We start from the raw sequence: 23035 nt of genomic DNA, 5'->3' as shown, positions 1-23035 counted from the left end.
TTTGAGCTACTAAACTAAGAAATGCATAAAAATAATATAAAGCAGAAATTTAAAGGGGTAAAAATGCATAAATAGCTTGTTTGATTGATTTTGAGCGTTGAAACATGTGAAAATAGAATTGTTCGGCTAATTATGCGGGTAGTGAAGATTCACATGTTGTTGGGGGTATGTGGCGCCCCACGTTTAGCTAGATCTTCCCTCCTCCGCGGCCGCAACATTTTCTGTTTTATCCATCCATGCATTTGGACTGTGCCTTCATGTCAATAGCTGCTGCGGTTAGTGGAGCTATAAACATGGAACAGAAGTAAAATATCAAACTGTCAAGTTCTACTAAGCTTTGACTGATTCTAACACTCACACGACCTTCGTCGACCTTAGTAGACTTGAGAAAGACTTTGACTAACTCCCATTCGGCTATTTTTAATTATGTTCGTCTAATTATATTTAATTATATTCGGCTATTTTTAATTATATTTCGTCAAAAAAATTATATTCGTCTAATTAACCTTCAATTGTCAGAGGAGAATTTGGATGAGTCTAAATCCGACTGTTTCCCAATCTTGACTAACAAGTTTTTTTTTTCTTCTTTTTTTATATGTAAACACAGTTTTATGATATATCAGCAAGTGAGCCATACAGAATTGTGCATTGGAAGGGAGAATAAACTTGAAAGGTTATTCATATTTAAAATATATGGTCTTTCTAACTTTAACTAACTTTTTAGAACTAAAATATATGATAAATATCTGGATTAAAAACTTTTGAAATTTGGAGTATAAGACTAAACAAGACATAAGGTTTTATTATGATCTCAAAAGAACATCTCACAGCTAGATATGAGAGCATAACTAAATAATATTTAATTTTGCTAGTTGGAAAAGTAAGGATTTTAAAGGGAGAATGCTTTTGCAAGAGATAACTACAATTTTCTGAGAAAATCTTTTTGATTCCTTGAGAAAAAGTAGAATCTTTCACAAATATAGATGGTTGCAATTCCATCCTGAAAATCTGTAGCACAAGAGTATGTGCAATTTGATTTCACTTTTTTGTTTTGTTTATGGAATCTGAATTCAAAAAAACAAAAGGAAGACAAGACAAAACTCCAAAAATTATTGGTTATAGTATGCAGATGCCTTATGTTTTGAAATTCTATGATGTTTACTTGTCTTTGTTTACTTTGGAGGGTACATGATCAATGAGGTGATGGAAGAATGGCATAGAAAGAGCTTAAACACCACAGATATAAAGGTATAAAGTTGGATGTAATGCAGAATGTTTAAGCTAAGGCTACCCTATTTTATTTCTCAATCATCCAATTAGGTTCTATGTATATTAATATTAGTATAATCTTTTTGATTTTATGTAATGTTCCATAATTGAATTAGTGAATGAATATCATTCAAGTCATTGACTATTCCTTGTGTCACAAGTCACAACAGTATGTATACAGCCTAATAGTTGATATTAATACAATATGGCCATAAGTAACTAAAATTGATTCCAAAATTTTCTTTTCTGACAAGAGGAAAAATTGAATAATTGATTCCAAAGTTAATTATGTAAAATCTGATTTAAATTTTTTGAAGAAAATAAGAGACAATAATCAGCTTGCAGATTTTACTGTTTCATGTTCATTATTGCATAACACAACATATATGATTAAAATTAACAAAGTTCAAATATATATTTCAATTTGTTGATTAAATAGTAAATATTTTGGGTACATAGCTGAAATGGCCTGTAGATTAATTTATCTCCACTATGTTACTCTATTATTGACTAATTTTCACAAAACATAGTGTTTTGGTAGCATCAATCACTATCTCCATTATTGACTTCCATTGACATTTCAAAGCTTTAATTACAAAAAAAAGGAAAATAAAACTGATACATACTTAATGATTAAAGATGGTTAAATAGAAAACTTCAAGGAAAACTTAATGACTATCCAATAATAACAGCTGAAGTAAAATAAATAACTGTACATAATAATTTAAGATCCTAAGAAGGCATCAACTTTTACATTTGCTGCTCTAGACAAGAATTTCATGCAAATAGGAGGCTGCACACCACCAAGAGCAAGAAAGGAGCTAGGAAGTGACCAAATGCCATCTCCACAAATCAAACCAGAAGCAACAGCCGATCCAAATGCATCAGCCTTAGCCCTATCAACCTTCTGCCAAACAAACAATATCAAGCTTCCAACACACATATCAATAGCAAAATAGCTTCCAATATAGAAAGGTATAGCCATAGCCATAGGAACAGGAATAAACTTGGCATATTTCTCTCCGGCCAAATCGCGAACAAGATTAATAATTATTGCTCCAGCAAAGAACACGCAGCAAAGTACAAGACAGTTTTTCGGCAGAGCAGAGACACCGTCCACACCTAGTATAGCTATGTTACGATAAACAAGTGCATAAGGTGCAGGGTACGGTGAACCAGGTTGACCAAGAGTACCGAAAGCGTGGTAGAATAGCCAGAAAACACACGGTGATATAATACATCCCATAGCAGTTCCAATAATTTGGCTGACAAACATGGATTTCGGGGAAGCCAATGTCATGTAACCTGTTTTAAAGTCCTGCATAAGGTCTGAAGCGGTAGAAACAATGTTCATCATGACACCACATGCTGCTAAACCAGCTATGACACCGCCGTTAGCTGCACCTGCCCAAGCACAGATAATGAAGATGGCTAATTTTCCGTAGGTGGATGCAAGGGACCAATCTGTCAGTCCACAACCGTAGGCATTGCAAAAGGCTAGCGCCGGTCCAAAGATGTAAATGCAAAGTATGTGATACCACTTTAGCTGGTGGAAAATGTAGGGAATAGTGATGGTTGAGATTATTGCAATAATGACATAGCCGGAGATAGCAAACCAGGAGGGGATTTGATCTTTGAGAAACATCTCGGTTCTGCGCTTGTCATCGAACGAAAGTGTAGGTGAGAGATCTTGGGAGGGTGCTACACTGTTGTGTTTAAATTGGTTATACAGACCATAAAGAGTGCGGCCAAGAACTTTGACAAAATTGTATAGACCATCACCAAGAATCATTGCTATGGCTATGAAAACTTTGTAGCCTTGAAGACCATGTAAACTGCTTTGTTTGAGATCAGAAGGGTACCAATCTCCTTTTTTATCTTCGATGAGAGGCCACATGACACCCCAAGAAAGAATTCCACCAATGAGTAGTGATATATTGATTATATATGGACATATCATCCCAACCCCGACGTAGGTAGCTGAAAAATCAAAGAAGAACTTTCTTTGATAGGCTTCTAGACCAAATGTTGGGAAGCTTGAAAATCCACAAGAATCACCGGAAGTGAAAAACCATTGGAAAAAACCCCACAAGAAACTAAAGGAGAAGAACTTTCCAAGTGCTTGTACTTGCTTCTTTGCTAGTTTGGCACCTTCTGTTGTATGGAAACTGTTGATAAGAGTAGCTGTTGCAGTACCACTTGGATATGTCAATCTGAAGTCAACAATCATAATCTTTCGAAGTGGAACCACCGAAAATATACCAAGAAAGCTAACAACAAATAGAAACGCAATCATCCATCCTAAACCGGGAATCTTAACATCCATCATCACATTGCCACTGCTTTGTTTTGCAACAGTTGGACTCATTGCAAACAAGTAACTACCAAAGCCGCCGCTAAATGCAATGCCACTTGCAGCAACAACACAAGTCTGAATAACAGTATTCTCCTGTCTTGTAAACGGTTGATTCAGCAAACCCGATTTCTCAAGCACTTTAGTCCATGTCTTGACAAAGAAGAAACCTAACAATCCGGCCGAAACATTGAGAGAAGGAATAATACCAGTTGTAAGATTAAGCTTCATCACGATGAACGTGAAAAGCACCGATAACAAGAAACTGACAATTATGGCCCTAACCGTAATCTGTTTCTGCCATGTTGGCACTGATTTTCCTTCAAACCCTTTTTCAATTGAAGCCTCCTCCTCCTCCTCCTCCAGTTTTTCTTCGTCCTTAACCATCACCACTGTTTCGTTGTTGTTAGCTATTTTTCTTGTTGAGTTTATTGGCATTTTAGAAGATGGAGATGAGAAAAATAATATGAAATATAATATTATTTATCGATTTATAAGTGATTTTTAAGTGATTAGGTTGTTCAAATAATAACAGAATTATCCCTTATTATATGGAGTATATCTACAACTGAATACCCTTGGTTATAGGAATAAGATATAACAAACTTAATCATATATTACTTATTAACAAATATTATAAGATATTTTCTAACTGTATGTAATGTTGAATCGATTAAATATACTCTTCAAATGTTAATCATATTTTACTTATATCACAAGTCACAACTTTCTGAACTTTGGATTATATGGGAAATGAATTCCCTGATCATAGGATAAGAACAACAAACCTAATCATCTATATATCTTAACGAACAGTATGTAAGTATGTCTAATTTAAACCAATCCAAGAACAAGATGAGAAACAAACTAATTAACTTCACCCAAATTAAATTTTGTTCCATCGATTTACTTTTAAATTGTAAGCAAACTTATATTAAAAAGATAGACAACAATTAGAGGCATAATTTATGTAATGGTAACCATAAAAAAAAATGCTAAGGACATTGCAATTTATTGAAAGCATAATATTATATTACATTAATAAGGAACAACAAAGTGCAACTATATATAAGTCAACAATTCAACATATATATACTTGCTGATAATTAGTAGAAGCATTAATTAATAATAACATATAATAAATGATAGTCTAGTGAAATAAACAACGAAATATATACATATGGTAGGGTAACTGATATTATGCATTCTAGCTAGGCAGCTGGATCTAGTTGATAACTTTCGGATTCTGAAATGCGATTCTTGTATTTGCGGATGAAATCTTCAGCTCTCATGTTAATGTTAGGCTCAGCAACACCCCAATTACCTTTGTCTTCATCGCTAGGCCATGTCTTGCGCCTATATTCATAATCATAGTACCCTCCTCTAGACTTATTCTTAGATGAGAAGATATTGAAAATTGAGAAGCAACCTGAAGAAGATTTTTTCTTATCACCTCCCATGATGATTAATAATGAATTTTGTTGGTTAAGTTTTTTAGCAAGAACTAGAAGTGATTAATGCCTTGGTTTTCAAATGATCTTGTAATATCTCATATTTATATATAACAAATGCATGTCTTGGCTTAAACAGTGTAAAATTAAGAATCTCATAAAGCAGTGGTAAGGAGCAACATAAAGTGTTCAAATCATGCTGAGTGGCAGGGTTTTGGCAACTTTCTCAAGGCACTTTTTATGTGGTCCGCTAGTTTCGTACTTAGAAACTTTAATTCTACGAATAACGCATGACTATTGGTTCTGCTCTTGTACTTTCTTCTCTTCTAAAGATTCACTTTGGTTATTATTATTGGCACTTTTCCACTTCTAATTCAACCACCTAAATTATGTACACTATAATAGTTTTGCACATAGTTTAGAATTAGATTATAAATAAATATAATCATGTGGAAATACTACTCTGTCCTTAATTTTTGTTCCCTACTTAGGATCACAATTTCAACAAGATTCTCATATACAATATTACTGTGAAAGGAGCTTATCTTCTTCATAGTGGCAATTATTTGACTGAATCAAGATTATGAAACTGTTGCTTACTTTTTACTACAGATATAAGCCATTGCTGCCACTGATTCTTGAATCAAAGACCATCTTAATTTACCTTTACATTTTTAGCACTTGTTATTATAGGATAGTGCTAGTAAAAGAGGGTCATTTGCCATTGCCTGTTTATTGTCAAGCTGATTCTGTGACATTCAGCCACTTGATTATTTATTCTGAGAAAATCTTTTTTTGATTCCTTGAGAAAAAGTAGAATCTTTCACAAATATAGATGGTTGCAATTCCATCCTGAAAATCTGTAACACAAGAGTATGTGCAATTTGATTTCACTTTTTTGTTTTGTTTATGGAATCTGCATTCAAAACACAAAAGAAAGACAAGACAAAACTCCAAAAATTACTGGTTTTGAAATTCTATGATGTTTACTTGTCTTTGTTCACTTTGGTTGGAGGGTGCATGGAACGTGTTCTGTTGTGAAAATGGATGTATCATGCTTAATGAGGTGATGGAAGAATGGCATAGCAGAGCTTAACCACCACAGATACAATGGTATAAAGGTGAGTCTAATGCAGAATGTTTATGCTAAGGCTAGTTTACTCTATTTTATTTCTCAATCATCCAATTATGTTCTATGTAAATTAGTATAATCTTTTTGATTTTATGTTCCATGAGTGAATGAATATCATTTAGTCATTGAATATTCCTTCTGTCACAAGTCACAACATTATACATACAGCCATTAGCAGTTGGTATTATACAATATGGTTGTCAATTGAGACTCACATTGAATGAGATATGAGTATGAAACATGGACACTCCTCAAATTAGCCGTGTTATGTATTGGACATGTGTCGGTGTCGGACACCAAAACGACACCGACACTTATGATTGCACTTAATTATGTCATTTTCTCAAATTACTATTGGTGTCGCCATGTCAATGTCAGTGTCTGTGTTCGTGCTTCACATATGACCCAAACATGTGATTATATAAATAGTGGATAGTCTCCACCTTACAATCTGATTTTCTAAAGTTGAGCTAGATCCAATCAAATTTAGTGTCTATCCATTTTTAGGGCCACCTAGCATTTATCTTCACTCACCAACCCAATTTTTGAGTTAGACCCAACCAAATTTCTAAAATCATCTGCTATTAGGTTTTCATTATTTGACCACTTGCGTCATTCTCCAATTCCTGATAGCAGATGATTTTAGAAATTTGGTTGGGTCTAACTCAAAAATTGGGTTGGTGTGTGAAGATAAACCACTGATGAGATCAAAAATTGGGTCTAACTTCGCGGTGTCTAGACGAGTTAATGTCTAACATTGTCAATATGACGATGACACTATGATACTGACACATGTATTTACATTTACATTTTAAATATTTTATTTTGATAAAAAAAAGTTTCATGTTTGGTATTTTTGTGTTACTTGTGGTGAACCTGAAAAGGTCCTGCCGTTGCAACTATCGGCTGGATTTTCATCACAATACCTTCCTAACCTTGGTTCCCTTAAATTCCTTGGATTCTGGTGGTGGCGGAGCTGTCACTAGAATCAACTTGTTTGGCCTCTAACTCTCTGACTTGTTTAACCTCATTGTGAACCATTGGTTTAACAAAATGATTATGTTTTTGTTTCCTTGTCCAACCACAAAGTAAGATGGCTGATGAGATCAAAGCTACCAGTTAACCACTGGCCAGCAGGGACAAAAAGCTTGGCTCCACCTTTGTCAGCATATGAATTTTGGTAGAAGCTGGCATTCTGAAACGCCTTTGTATCGAGTGTAATCCCATCGCCAACTGCTCCAAATTCAGTAATACTGACACTGTGTGATCGAACTTCCATTGTGTTTATCTGTTTGCAACTTGAGCTGCTGCGAACTGTCCATAAGCTACAACCATTCAATGTAAGTACCAAAAACACATCCACAGCTGAAAGTCTCTTCATAAGATATGTGTGAGATACTGTTTTTCCCATTAGCCCAAGAACTTGAGTTGAGGCAAATTCATCGGCAGTAACTAAACAGTTAAAAAAATTAAGCAGTAGCACCCTCTTTCCTTCTCAGTTTGTCTGCTTCTGTGCTTGTCATGGATTCCATTGCTGAGACAGTGACGCTGACTTTCAGAGAGAGTGTTAGTTTTAAGAATGGAGCACCAGTTGACTTCCACTATCTTATATTTTATGGTCTTCAATCCAAAAATAATTTATACTGCACGAATGGTAACTTCCATCCTTTCTTACCAATATAATAATCTACTCTATTTTTCTGTAACTATTTCGTGGGAGTGGCCCATGAGTATCAGCAGATACTAAGACAGAGTTGCTAATGTCCGTGTTAAATGAAGGGGACACTTGTTAAATTCAAAATTTGAAACCAATTAACTTCGGAAGAAGCCAACTGATGCCCTTACACAGTTGTTGTATTAGTTGTCATATTTTTATTTAAATTAAACACTTGGTTTAATGAATATTTACTTTTAATACTAAAGTCAATTCTATTACCACAAAGTACTATAAATTATAGGATGTAATTCATATGCATATCGACTTTGTAAAACCACATCTGACAAAAATGTTGTTACAAATATAATTTAATCAATAAATTTAGGATTTACAACGTATTCTTTTGGCTCATTCTAATGGCATAGTTTTGTGTAAAACTGGTGCAGTTCTTTCTAGCTTGCTGCACCATTACATCTATAAAGTTTTACAGTTGGAGCATCAAAATTCCACTTTACATAAATTATTAGATGAACAGATGATAAAGTGAGGCCTTCCAGGTTGCTCCTTTTCGTTCAATAAGTTGGAACCCGATTATATGCATCGAGTGCAGCATCACGAACTAGCACTTGTTGATGGCTCAACTGTACCAACTGGATTAGGATTGGTATCTGTCCGAGTGCTTGCGTTCCGTTTACCTGATTTCTGACTCTCCGTTTTGTCCTGATCTTGCTTTACCAGCACAGGTTTAAACTGCCAAAAGTTCAAATGCAACATAAAAGGGGCTTAAGTATCAATGGGAGTATTGTATGTAACCACGAAAACTAAAAAAATGGATAAGAGGGACAACACAGGATCCTAAAATTCTAGATCAGTGCAAACCTGATATATAGAATATATAACATTTCTTCTTATTTGTGCCATCATCTCCAAGAAAAGGTTGTAACCCTCTAGCTTATATTCAATAAGTGGATCTCTTTGTGCATACCCTCGTAAACCTACAGCTTGCTGAACAAATTTTAGTGCTTGTAGATGTTCTTTCCATAGCCGATCGATATTGCTCAAGATCAGGAACCGCTCTGCTTCTTTCATCAAACCTGGTGCTTGTTGCTCCACGATATCCTACAGAAGTATATATAGTCATGCAAAGAAAATAAAATGAAATAAAGGTAAAATAAAATTGTGAAGAGGAAGAGTATCTTAGATATGATACACAAGATGCTAAAAGTACAAACATTTGGGTTTCAAACGAAATCAAGCCCTACCAAGCATCATAAATCATCTCCAATGACAAGACAATTTAATACCCAAAACTTCATAATGGTTTGGCATCTAATTTGTTGATATCTTTAATTAATAGACTATCCTCAATTTGATCCATACTCCTAGAAGGTCTACATGGGTATTACCCATAAATGCTCAGATCCCAGAAAAGGAAAAACTTCACTAATAGATTGCAGTGTATCTATAATTATCATAAAAAATTGATCTATGTACACCTAAAAATTAAAAAGAAATTACAACTAAATTTTAGGTAACTGTCTACTTACCCTTTTCTGTAGATAGGCTTCTTTACCACGAAGACGGAGATAGCTCCGCAATCCCTCGTAATCCGAACCCTCATTCCTCAGTAAATCAGGGGTCAGATCATTCAACAAGTAGCAATATCTGAAGACAAACCAAATATCTTCTGTCAACAAAACTGTTAGATCCAGATTAAAAGGAAAACAATGCACTAGTTAATTGCTGAGTATTTGATAAAAATAATCTGCTTTATTAAATGCAAAACATAATTTTTCTACCAAGTACTCGATAACGTAAACTAGCAAAGTTGATAGTTCTCTTGGTTGGTCTGTTGCTACTAGCAAGCTAACATCATTAACTGTTGTGCCATGAAACCAGCACTAGTTTGACCTGCTCTATGAAAACACCTAGTTTTTCAAAATTTGTAGCAAATTAATTCGGCCTATTTGGAAGACATAAAGGAGTCTGAAAAAAAATTCACTGGCTCATAGTTGAAGAGGCTGGTTGGCTTGTCAAGGTTCTAGAAGTGTACTTAACAAGAATACAGAGATCATGCATGAACCACAGTATAATTAAACAAAACAAGGCATCAAACATAGAATCAAAATATTTCACTTACTGCTGAATTTTTGCAATTAGTTTATCAAGATCCCAGCTTTCTTTTGGAGCATCAGAACCAATGTTGGCCTAATTCATCACAAGATTGTATTTTTGCATTACATGGCTAAGCAAGGTATATAAAAAACACGAATAATGCAAGCAACACACTCTTTAACAAACACACTCCAACACACTCTCTTTTATTGGTTGAAATTCACATGGGTCCCATAAAAAAATGTGGACCCATATAACTTTTATGGGACCCATATAAATTTTAACCAATAGAAGAGAGTGTGTTAGAGTGTGTTTGTTAAAGAGTGTGTTGCTAGCACTCCTCATAAACACGTAAAAAAAAAAGGTATATAAAGAACCATAGTTTTAGCATAGGCTTACCTCTAAAATGTCATCTATTGTCAATTCAGCATATTCAATAAGAAGAGACTGAAGATTGTCAGATTGAAGGGCTCGTCTTCTCTCTGTATAAACCCGATCTCTTTGGCTATTAAGTACTTCATCATACTCAAACAATTGCTTCCGAATGTCAAAGAAATAGTTCTCCACTTTCTTTTGGGCTTCATCTAATGCTTTGGTCAACATCTGGGACTCAATAGGCAGGTCTTCCACTCTGAAAGCTCGCATTAAGCCCTGCATATCACAATATTAAGTTATTAACCATGTGTTAGGAGATCAAACTCCAGGTGCAGTAGCAAAACCATAACCACATTACCTGAATCCGGTCTCCACCAAATATCCGAAAAATATTATCTTCAAGACTTAAAAAGAAGCGTGAGCTTCCTGGATCCCCTTGTCTGCCGCTTCGACCACGCAGCTTTAGAAATTAAAGTTCTAAGGTTAAATATTTATTTGACTCTACATTTTTTCTGGAAGGGAAGAGAGAGTGGTAAGGGATATGCTAATGCAAGGAAAAGGGGAGGAAAAAAGAAAACCTGATTATCAATCCGCCGTGATTCATGACGCTCTGTCCCCACTACTTGTAGTCCACCAGCCGCAACGACCTGCAGTCAAAATGCTTATATAAAAGTATAAACGACAATAGATCATGGAAAGTATTACTCTATTAAACAAATTGACCTTCTTCCTCTCTTCCTCGGTGAAGGCTTTATATTCCTTGCTGATTTCCAGAAATGCATTTCTCAGCTCGGCAATGACTTCATCTTGGGCAGGGCCCTGTATAAAATCCACAATGCCAATTTGATGATACAAGATTAAAAAATAAAAGTATTAAAACAAAGAAGTGTCATTTGCCTAAAGATTTTAATAATTATGCTAGCCATCAACAGAATGTCACCTTTTCACAGGAATATGATAGACGCTCCTCTGCTTCCAACTCAGTTAATGATCTTTTACCCCATGTTTTAACAGCTAATTGCACGGCTTTCTCAACCAATTCGGTATTTTTCTTTGATAGTTGGCATGGAAACAGCTTCTCATTCACCTGGATAATGACATATGTGGAGTTTAAAAACAATTACTATAAAGTATAAAAATAATGTGATTACACACATACACTTTCTAAAGCTAAAACCAAATTTATTTATTTAAGATTTGTGGGTATTTTTGTAATATAATATTTGAAAAATGTATTCTTGAATCCAACTTTCTTTCCTTTTCAATCAGACATTCAGACATCTCTCCCCTTTCACCATCATTTCTTCTCTGTTTGAAGAAAGATTCATCTCTTACAACTAAAATCTATATATCTCTTTCATAGTCAAAGATTTTTATCGGTTGTTCAAGTAGAGGCCTGGGTTCAAGTAAAACAAATTTCCTACGCACACTGTTCAGTATTGCAAACTCATAATGTTGGAGGATGCAACAGTACTCTATGGGCTTAATGGTGTCTGATACTTGTTGTCGAATACTTCCCATTTTGGCAATTTTATTAACCATTGATTTCTTCTAACACAATTTTGAGAACTTTAAACTTATGTCTTCATAATGCTTTCCCGTAAGTGGAGTCTTTCTGAGTCCTAGAATATATCATGAATTAAATAAAAAGAACACAGATAGATAGATAAAGAATGAAGAAAGAGATAAGTAATTGATGAATTTAATTTTTCAAAAAAATTCCAAGTGATATATCACAGACACCCTTATTTACTTTCCTTTTTAGAAAGCATAAATAGGATACATAGTCTAAATGAAAAGGTGTTGAAAACATTTTCCTTGTAAAAAAACAAGCAGGAAGACCTCAGCAATCCCCACATACACACACCACCTTATTTACATGAGGAAATATCATCATTAAAAAAAAAAATACCATACCTTCCATGTCTTACTGGGAGGAGATTTCTTGACTGATGCAGAAAGTCCATCCGCTAGACTAACAACTCTGCAATCATATGTTCCGAGAAAGAATGAAATGCAGTTCTAATGAAAGGCATGGTATAATAATAAGAATCCAAACATAGGAGTAACCAGAAGATGCTTTTCCATCAAAGTTGTATCAGTGACACATGAATCCTGGAAGCAGTTCGATTGCACAAGCAAGGAATAATACGCATATGCAATTATCATAGGTTATACCCTCTATGCAGAGCCAATTATCAGATATAGAAAGATGAAAGATCAGACCTACAATATGAACATGGAGATTCTGATGCACGGGAATCAAATGCTTTATACATATGAAGTTACTGCAAACAGTAATCACGTGAGATGGCTGCTTAGGAAATATAACTGATCATGCTTTTATTTAATTTCCTATAATCTGCATCATGTTATTCTATCTGCAACTGCCCTGGGGGAACCAAAGGAGAGTTGATTGTTCTGTTGATGGGCCACAAGGATACCCAATTTAAGGTATTAACTATTTATTATGCCTATGAAGGCAAAGAATAGCTATTTTATACAGTAGATAATATATCATTTTAATATTAGTTATCGGATCTTGTGCCCTTGAGAAAGAGAGAAATATTTTTTGTACATGCATCATAGTTGTATACTGATGAGTCACTCAAATCGAAGTCAAAAATCCTACAAGTCTATTATTGTATGCTTAAGGAATCAAGAGAAATGAGTGCAAATGTAAGTGGAAGGACGCATTTTTAAGGATTGAAATAAATCTAACTGGAGTATTACTTATAGGAGAGAGAAAAGGGAAAAATGAATGTAATTGTAGACGTGGCCAGGAGGTTCACATAGGAGTTAACTGTCACTTCTAATTTCAGGCTTGTGCCTTGGGCTATAAATAAGTCTCCTCCATATCTGGGAACTTCTTCTCTTATATCTCTGTACCCTTTCTGATTTAATTATCCAATACAATCTCCCTATTAATATAGGAATAGGAATGCTATCTGATATGTACTTATTTTTCACAAAGAACTGAATGGGGTATTTTTCACACAAGTCTTTCTTAGAAACCATGTGATCAAAGGATTCACAATGCAATTTATTTTCTTCAATTGACATTGTTTCTCGTAGTAATTGCGAGTAGCACTTGAAAATCTGAAGCCACTCAATCTCACTTTCTTATACAGATGTCTACATTCAGTATTTTTTTTAACATGCAAGGAGCATACTTCCAATGAAGCCCACCCAAATATGGGTAAAAACACATTTTAAATTATACGCTAAAGGCAACAAGTACATGATGGATGGGAAAAGTTTCAATGAACTAATATGCCAATTAAAGCTCCACCATACCTCGGCATCAGTATCTCACGAAGCTTCAACCGTGCCATAAATTCAGCATTACCACCAAGGATAATATCTGTCCCACGACCAGCCATATTGGTGGCAATTGTTACCGCCCCAAGACGACCACTCTGTGCTACAATTTCTGCTTCCCTCTCTACATTTTCTGGTTTTGCATTGAGAACCTTAAAACAAAAATTGAAACAGAAAATGGTCATTAGAGTAAGCTTTATTCTCATGCTTCCGAATGGAAGTGCAGTTCATCAGTTTTAGCAGCACTTGATCTTGGATAAGAATAGGCTGTCCTTTTTTAGAAACAAAAATTATTCAAAACAGGTGTCATGAAGAAAATATTGTATTCTCAGATTCTGTCCATTTCTCATTAAGACAATAGAGATTTTACCTCGTGCGGGATTCCGGCTCCCTTCAATTGCTCAGACAAAGAATCACTCTGCTCAACACTAGTGGTGCCAACAAGCACAGGTCGGCCAGTTTTGTGAATTCTAGAGATTTCCACCACAACTGCACGCCATTTCCCTGTAGTAGCCCTGAAAACTACATCAGATTCATCCTGAGAAAGAAATTAAAAACACCATTAGGAATTAGAAAAGCATTAAGTAATCAATGAAAATTGCTTTATCAGGCAACGCATGCACTAAATAACTTTTGATGGAAATAATCTACCACCACTACCTCTTGTGGAACTATAATAATAATTTGCCCTGGCATTATTCTTGCATATATAAACATAGTAATAATATCAATCATCCCATTCAGGAATCAGAATACAGACCCAACATGGCAAAACAATCATCAACTTATTAAAGTGTTGCATATGAATGACAAGCAATAAGAGACCTTTCTTATCATAGGTTTGTTTGTAGGGACGATTGTAACTTTAAGCTTGTAAATGCTTTCAAATTCTGTTATTTCTGTTGCTGCAGTGCCAGTCATGCCGCAAAGTTTTGGGAACTGTAAAAGCACAAATTCAAAAGCATCAAGGTAATTTCCACGGATAATAAAATTCTGAACTGAAAAGTTGCTTAATCAGCTCAGATATAACATTTCCAACCTGCAGAAAGAAATTCTGGTAACTAATAGAAGCCAGTGTCACAGTTTCATTTTGAATGGGCAACCCTTCCTTTGCTTCAACTGCTTGGTGAAGTCCATCACTCCACCTTCTCCCCTATCAGTAGAGAGAAAAAGTATATCAAAAATAATGTGTGCCTTGACATATCAACAAAGTTTGCCTCTCAAAAATTTGAAGACAAGAAATGTTATTGCTTCATCAAAGTTTCATTCTTTTTGCTTTGAAGGTAAAAGTGGTGGTAATTCAAGTAATAAATAAGATTTTGTATTGTCTAAACAATTAGATTGCAAATCTAAACACGGGTTTTGGTATGTATTCACAGGCAAGGCGAGTTAAGCATGTATCACAATGGTGGAGTCTTTGGGTATGGGTATCACAACATCTAATCTACCTTTTGGAGAGGGAGGTAAATTACTGTCCAGGTTTAGATAGCAGACTATTATAAACAGTTTCTGTATTGAACCTTCAATCCAATTCTAGTGAATTTTAACTATAAATATTATTGTGGTATCAATAATTAAAGGATGATTATTAAATTCAAAAAGAACTGTCACAAGTTAGCCAATAGAGGACTATGAATTCAGTCATGAAGCAATATAAATAATTATTAGCCATAATCTGAAGCAAGGCTTTGCCAAATCCTGAATACAGTTCCGGAAAACGACAATGAATACAAGCAAAACAATGAGATTATAATTTGTTAGATGATATAAAAACATATCTTATAATATCTTAACCAAATCGTACAGCATTTTATTTTATCTCTTGGGATTGATTAGTTTCTAACCCGGTATTTTAAGATTATCTTCCAAAGTTAGTTTCTTTATTTCTCAGTTACAATCATGATTTGTTTCCCTATTTTTGATTAAAATCAAGAGTCTAGTATTAACAAAAATAAGGGTTCATTAACCAAGACATTGGGCTCAAGTAGTTAATGAGCTCCCCCTAGGACGAATCGTTCCGGAGAACCCGAGTTCGATTCCTGGTGGGAATAATTCTTGGTCAGGCTTTACTTACCTCGCGGCCGAACTCTGAATTACCGGGTCCCCTTCCCCAGGAACTAGAGGGTTAATACCAAAAAAAAAAGCCAATTCTGCCTAAGAAACTGCTATAGGCGATACCATACTTATTCTCATTGGCTTTTCCAATTAAAATGTATATTTCCATAGGGTCGAGCAGAATATTTAAATACCTGCATTACTCGACCAGTAAACTCGTCAACAATTAAGACTTCTTTTCCACGAATTATGTAATTTACATCTCGAAGAAAAAGTTCTTTTGCTTTAATTGCATTTATGACAAATGAAGCCCATTGTTCTCGTGGATCGTATAAATCTTTGACAGCTAGAATTTCTTCAGCATCTTCGTAGCCCTGTTCAGAAAGTAGAACTGATTTTTGTTTTTCATCCACCTGCAATGACAGTCTTAGTAAGAAGAATAAGATCAAACTAAATAACGCATATGCTCCTGTTAGCAGATATAAAACAAGTTATTCTCATGATGGAAATTTGAAAACCATTGACCATTCATGATGAATAAAAATCAAAACTTTCAAAAATGTGTTTTTAAATTAATTTAACAAATACTACTTTTTTTGTGTTTGTGGCATCATATCTTTGATCTATCTGCTAACAATTTCAGAAATGTTGTTGCTGTTGTTATTACTTATCTGCCCTCCAATACCTTTGCTGCAAATGTCCTACAAATAGGGATATTTTTGACTTCTTCTCTTTTACTTAACTTGCAGAAAAATTGCAGAAAATTGACATTCCCTATGTCTTTTTTCCTGCAGCATTGACTTGTCACAGTCAAAAAATCACTCTACAACTTACACACTACACTATCTATTGTAGTGCAAAGTAAAAATCTGTCCGCTTTCTCCAACATATTCAACTTTGTTCAAATCCATTCCAAAGTTTCTTCACATCTCCTTCTTCATTCTTCATCTCCGAAATCTCCTTCTTCATACTGTAAGTTTTCTTCACTTCTTTTTCATTGAAGAACTATAAGAACTAGGCATTATAAAATAGAACTTTAAGACACTATTATTGTTCCATTTACACTATTTTTGTTATATCTATTTAACGCGATTTCTGAACTTTGAAACCGATTTATCGCGATAACTGTTGATTGACATAGCATTTTTACACATTTCGATTTTTCATTTCTATTTCCGTTGGTTTCAGGGTGACCCTGTTCGATATGGCAATGTCAAGAAAGTTTGACGCTATCAAAGACATTAATGATAGGAAGGAAATATGGAAACTCGCGGTCAAGGTTGAGAGTATCTGGAGCATCAAAAAAGGTCAAGACAGACAAGTTGAACTTCTGCTACGTGATGTTTCGGTAAAGCCGCTGTGATATTGTGTTACAAATTACTATCTTTTTTATTTTTAAATGCTGCAAGCTTTTAAACTCTAAACAGAAACTATAAACGCCCCCTATAAAAACGTGTATTTTTAACAAACTCCTCCTATAAAAACTAAATCACCCTGAAACTAGCAAAAAATGGAACAAAAATAGCAGACAGCAGAAACCATAAGGCTGGACTCTCATTCATAAACACAATAATGGTTCCACATCCCATTCATAAGTAGAACTATAAGATTTTAGGATGCTATTTACTCTCATTTAGATTAATATGTATTAGTTGTTTGAGTGTTCACTAACTGCAATGTTTTCATGTATGATATTTTAATTCAATGTTCAAGATATTGTTTTCATTTCAGGGTGACACTATACGTGTCATTATTCTTGCTGATGAAGTGAAAAAAAGGAAAAAATATATGGAAGAACATATGCAACTTAAAACACAAACTATCAAGAATTTCAGGGTTCAAAAAAGTGATGCTAAGTGCTCTGGCCACCCATTCAAGCTGGTGTTTATTTCAGGGACAAAAGTTGAGCCAAATGATGATATACCAAACATGCCTGTATCTGGATTCAACTTTAAGAAAATTGAAGAAATCAAAGCTGGAAAGTTTCGTGAAGACCTGTTATATGGTATGATTTCTGATATAAGATAACCTCATCAGTTATGATTTTACATGTTAATTACTTATTCTTTTGTTTCATATAATGTCAGTAACCTCATAAGTTATGATTTTACATTACTTATACAGATGTAATAGGTGCTGTTCATGAGATTGGTACTGCTCAAACTATTCCTCATTCATCATTGATAATAATTTTGAGATCCTACACAAGGGATCTTATAGTCTCATGGATGAAGTTGGATGGACTTCAACCTTATTACACTCTACACCTTCTTTGTCAATTCACACTCTTAACTGTTTAAAAACAAAACAAATTGTCCAAACTAAGAGAAACAACGTCAGCAATGGAACACCATCAACTCCAACTTCAAAGAGAATTCCATTCACAAATATTACTACATCTGTTCTTAATACTACAAGCACAAGTCATTCAACAAGTAATATTGGCACACAACCATCAATTCTTAAAGACATTACATTCAAACCAAGAAGACTAATTTAACATCAACTCTTTTGGAGCTAACTTAGAGAATCGTTATTCATCAGTAACCAATCATGAACCTTCAATTTCATCACAACCGACAAGAATTTTTTCTTTTGCCAATTTGGTTCCTAATGTGCAAACCCAAAATACAAATCAGCCTTCTACTTCTACATGTACCACACACCTCAATGGTAAAAGAAAGCTACCTTATTCTAATGAAACTTTTGAACCTCCAACTCAATGTCAGGCTTCTACTTCTACAGGTACCACACACCTCAATGGTAAAAGAAGGCTATCTGAATTGAATGGGACTTTTGAACCTCCAACTGAAGGGCAGACTTCTACTTCTACATGTACAACACACCTCAATGGTGGAAGAAAGCTACCCGATTTGAATGAAAATATTGAAGTACCAACTGAAAACTATTGCACATCTGAAAGTGACATCGATGAGGGACATCTTAAGGTAAGTTCTTCCGGTTCGGATGATGAAGACACAACCCAATTTACTAACAATCCAAATATAAATCCCAATGCAATTCCAATTGAAGGTACTCAATCCAATACAACATATTAATGGTCTCTTCCAAAAACAAATCATTTAAAACAAAACATTTGTTTGGAACCAACTAACTATCGAACTTAGCATCATTTACCTAGGGCTCATCTGATCAAGTTTCCTCTTTTTATTCCAATCCCTTCCCAAGGCATATATATCCAAGCAGACCACATAATGCAAACTAGCTATTTAATATCAAATTTCAGTTCATCCTACATAACATTTACTAGGTGTATTCCAATAAAAAAATCACCCTCTCATCAGATCAAGTTTCCTCTTTTTCTTCTAATCCCTTCCCAAGGCATAAATATACCTGGAAAACATCAAAGGTCCATAACCTCTGTAAAAAACAGGGACAGATATTCCATTACCTGATTTTCATGTTTGTAATTGCATCATAAACCTAGCAATGAAGATCTTCTCTCTTTAAGCATTGAGCATATCCCACGTGGAGAAAAGGTATTGGTCACAGATGAACTTCACTTACCATTTTCATTTTCTCATCAAAGCCAAAAGTATTACACATCCATCCCATATTAAGTATCACATTAGCAAAAGGGAAGTTCCCCAATATAAGTGTCACTTTATGTTTTCATGTAATATTAATTATTTTATTCCAATTATAGCTCCAAAATAATACAATGTGCATTACTTCCAAGTTGATTATACTCCACTATGCATTTACTATAATTACAATGGTTAACACTCGATGATTAATATGGATAATTTTGTGAAATGGTTACCCTTATTTATTACAACTTTTCTTAATTTGTGTAAAATAACCTAAAGTGAAACTCAATATGGGGACAGAGGGAGTAATCAATGACAAAGTCGTGCCATTTTATAATTTTTTATTATATTCTAATGTGAGAATGATTGGCCCAAAGAAAGTTGCTAACCTTAATTTCTGACAAAATTTTGTCTAAACTTTACATAAAATTGGCTGAATTTATATAAGAGGTATACACGTTTTCTATCGCTTGCAAACCTAAAGCAGAAAAAAGACTCCAATTAAGATGCTAATATTTCTTACCAGGCACAACATAAAAGTGAGGTGAACATGTACGGAAAATGAAACGGCAGATATATATAATGATAAAGTTAACACTGCATTAAATTTTAAAATAAGCATAGATAGAAGACTTACGGTGTAATGTATATCTCGTTCAAAGGCTTCTGCAATTTTTGCAGCCTTGTAATATTGATCGCTGGGTTTCTCTGCAGGTCCTGATATAATGAGTGGAGTTCTAGCTTCATCGATAAGGATTGAATCAACCTCATCAATGACACAATAATTGAAACCCCTAATGACAAGCTCCTCAACACTCTGCACATTCCATAGTTTGGAGTTCAGTGTGATATTAAAAGGATAGAAAGTAACTGTTTACAAAGCTAGCATATAGTAAATGCAAGGAATATATAAAGGAAGAATTACTTTCCGTGGCAAGATTGTCTCTTAAGTAATCAAAACCAAGCTCGCTATTGGTAACATACGTTATGTCACATAAATAATTTTCCTTTCTTTGCTCACTTGTCATATTCTCTGCCAATGAAGTCATAATTTGTTAGAGTGCAGGAAAGGAATGGATTTATATTCTGTTGCATATTAAAGAAGCTCGGTTAATAAGAACGGCAGAAACATAAAATCCCTAAACAAAAACCCAAAAAAAACTTTTCAAAGATGTGTTTGCTTTTATTGAGTGGTGAAAAAATCAGCGGATAATGAGAAGCAAGACACGACATTTAAATACAGCCAACACCCGAATGATGAGTAACAACGGATGAATAACATAGATTTGAAAGTATATGGAAACAGAATCTAAAAACAAAGGGGAAATGAAAGGAACTAAGTATACGAGACATACGCTGGATGAGGCCAACCTTCATTCCAAGAAAACGTGGAACTTGACCAACCCATTCACAATCACGCCGAGCCAGATAATCATTAACAGTAACAACATGAACTCCTTTCCCAGCTAATGCATTCAAATAAGCTGGCAAAATGGCAACCAATGTCTTCCCTTCTCCCGTCCTCATTTCAGCTATTTCTCCCTTATGAAGAACCATACCCCCTACACCACCCAAACTAAAAACAACATTAATAAATTTTCCACATGCACATACACATTTACACACCAAATTTTCGATATTTCGATATAAAAATATAATAAAGTAACATATTCAAATTCCACCAACAACAAATCAAACATAAACACTAACCTATCAACTGAACATCAAATGGACGAAGGCCCAAAACTCTCTTGGAAGCTTCTCTTACAACAGCAAAAGCTTCCTATAATACAAAATCACTTCCTTATAGCTACAATCAACATCAACTTCATTTAAGCGATTAATAAATAAGCTAATTAGACTCACAGGTAATAGAGAATCCAACGACTCTCCCTTTTGAGCACGTTCCCGCAATGCAAAAGTCTTGTCCCTAAGTTCAGAATCCGAAAGTGCAGAAATCTTCGGTTCCAATCCATTAATAGTGTTAACAGTTGCAGCATATTGTTTCCTTGTAGCTTCTCCGGTATCATTACCTTTGAATATACCACCTAACAAACCACCGAGTGAAGCAACCGGACCTAATCGGCGATTACTGTTTCGTCGTGATTTGGAAACGGAAACTGAACTGAGGTGAAATTCTCGGGAAAGAAAAGTGGAAGTTAGGGTTTTACGGTGGTGAAGACGCCGTTGTGGATTACAAGTTGTGGATGTAAAGGAAGAACAGAGTGAGGAAGCTGCCATAGTAAGAAATGGATTATAGTGAGAATTTTAGATTAAATTGGAAAAGCGCGCTTGGTTTTCATGCATGGCGTTTGGTTTGTTAGTGAGTGAGTTTGTTCTTAGTTCTGAGCTATGAGTTAGTTAGCGGCAAGAAGCAAAACGAAAAAACGAAAGATAAGATAAGAAGTCCACGGAGGCGTGACTGAGTAGAAGAACACATGTACACTGTACTTTGTGTGGATAAAATAATCTCACTTACACTAATAATCAATTTTTTGTCAAAAGTCTTTCACAGTGATCAAAACTTTGATTTTGAATATGAAAATATTATTTTTTTGGGAAAAAAAAATTAATTTCTTTATCACAAATTATAAGAGAAAATTAATATAAGACACCTCTAATAATATAGTTTTTTTTAGGTTTACATATGATCCTCTTAATATGACTAGTTATAATTATAATAGGTAAATATAATATTTTCGATTGCATCTTCTCTCGTCTTGGTTAATTTTATCCAAGCTGCTAAAAAAGTTCGTGAAAACCTAACTTAGTTTCTTCAAGCTTTTCTTCAATTTTATTTTTGTTTGAATCTGTTTCTCTTATTTTTGTTGTGTAAGAGTGATTTGCTTTTGTGGTCTGTTTTGGCATTTGTGTTAGCCTCTTGTACTGATTTGTCTTTCTTTTTCTATGTTGTTTTGGTTATTTTAGTTTGCAGGCTAGTCTTATTTATTTATGAAATTAGGATTAGTCAATTTTATTTTTCTTATTTATTTTTGTTATGTCGAGTTGTTTAATTGAGTTTATTTTTTTATGTTGTTTTGGTTATTTTTCTATGTTGTTTTGGTTATTTTTCTTATTTATTTATGAACGGAGGACTGTTGACAACCCATTTAGCGGATTTGACTGCGCCGACGTAGCACCACCCCACACAATGAATGAGGTTTTTATCAAACACAAAAACTCTGTTCAAGGATTAGGGTATTTACTGAACTTATTCGCTTTTATGTTTCTCATAAACATGTCCATAAAAAATAGGTCTGAAATTCTTCTCAATCTTGATGTTACTGCGTTGGACGGAGGCATTGCAGCATTTATGGCTGCAATGTACTCATCTGAATTTTCCAAAGGATTGAGGATCCTTTGTGGGTGTGCTTGCTTGGTAATGATAGTGTTACAGTCAAGGAATGTTAGGTGGATTTGTAGATGGATTTCAAACTTTCTTTTGCTTGTCGTTCGTTGGCCAGTGAATCTGGTGTGTCAGGATGGTGCGGAAGAGGAAAGGGGAGCGGATGAATTAGAGATGCAAGTCATTAACGATGCCCAAGTTCTCCTCGGTAAAGCTTTTGTCCAAGCTGCTCAAAAAGTCCGTGAAAACAAAACTTATAGTTTCTTCAAGCTTTTCTCCAATTTTATTTTTGTTTGAGTCCGTTTCTCTTATTTTTGTTGTATAAGAGGGAGTTGCTTTTGTTGTCTGTTTTGGCGTTTGTGTTGGCGTTATGGCGTTCGATGGATGCATTGCAATATGTATGGCTGCAA

The 23035-nt window shown here is 34.6% G+C and overlaps 2 protein-coding genes across 2 annotated transcripts; both read right to left on the bottom strand.

Annotated features, from left to right (window-relative positions):
- Positions 1-1993: 1993 nt before the first annotated feature.
- Positions 1994-3868, bottom strand: LOC123902170 (probable metal-nicotianamine transporter YSL7). The gene has a single exon (XM_045951832.1). The coding sequence runs from the start codon at positions 3851-3853 to the stop codon at positions 1994-1996; it is 1860 nt and encodes a 619-aa protein (XP_045807788.1). The 5' UTR covers positions 3854-3868.
- A 4335-nt stretch (positions 3869-8203) lies between these two features.
- Positions 8204-21716, bottom strand: LOC123902168 (protein translocase subunit SecA, chloroplastic). Its single transcript, XM_045951831.1, has 20 exons — positions 21146-21716; positions 20990-21062; positions 20635-20841; positions 20209-20312; positions 19917-20096; positions 15923-16141; positions 14713-14826; positions 14499-14612; positions 14044-14211; positions 13650-13825; positions 12270-12336; positions 11293-11439; positions 11076-11171; positions 10931-10999; positions 10711-10812; positions 10377-10628; positions 10003-10070; positions 9410-9527; positions 8742-8981; positions 8204-8612 (listed from the first exon to the last, which is right to left on the bottom strand). Exons 1-20 carry the CDS (start codon positions 21518-21520, stop codon positions 8475-8477), a joined length of 3027 nt encoding a protein of 1008 aa, XP_045807787.1. The 5' UTR covers positions 21521-21716; the 3' UTR covers positions 8204-8474.
- Positions 21717-23035: the final 1319 nt, after the last annotated feature.

This window comes from Trifolium pratense, linkage group LG1 (assembly GCF_020283565.1).
Source record: "Trifolium pratense cultivar HEN17-A07 linkage group LG1, ARS_RC_1.1, whole genome shotgun sequence".
Taxonomy (NCBI): Eukaryota; Viridiplantae; Streptophyta; class Magnoliopsida; order Fabales; family Fabaceae; genus Trifolium; species Trifolium pratense.
The sequence above is the reverse complement of the archived record's forward strand: the minus strand, read 5'-3'. Positions and strand labels throughout refer to the sequence as shown.

Coding starts and splice junctions, on each gene's coding strand:
- LOC123902170 (XM_045951832.1), bottom strand. CDS start 3,853: ATGAAGCTTAATCTTACAACTGGTATTATTCCTTCTCTCAATGTTTCG.
- LOC123902168 (XM_045951831.1), bottom strand. CDS start 21,520: ATGGCAGCTTCCTCACTCTGTTCTTCCTTTACATCCACAACTTGTAAT. Junction 10,629..10,710: donor TTGGTGGAGACCGGATTCAG/GTAATGTGGTTA, acceptor TGTGATATGCAG/GGCTTAATGCGAGCTTTCAG. Junction 10,071..10,376: donor CAATAGATGACATTTTAGAG/GTAAGCCTATGC, acceptor GTGATGAATTAG/GCCAACATTGGTTCTGATGC.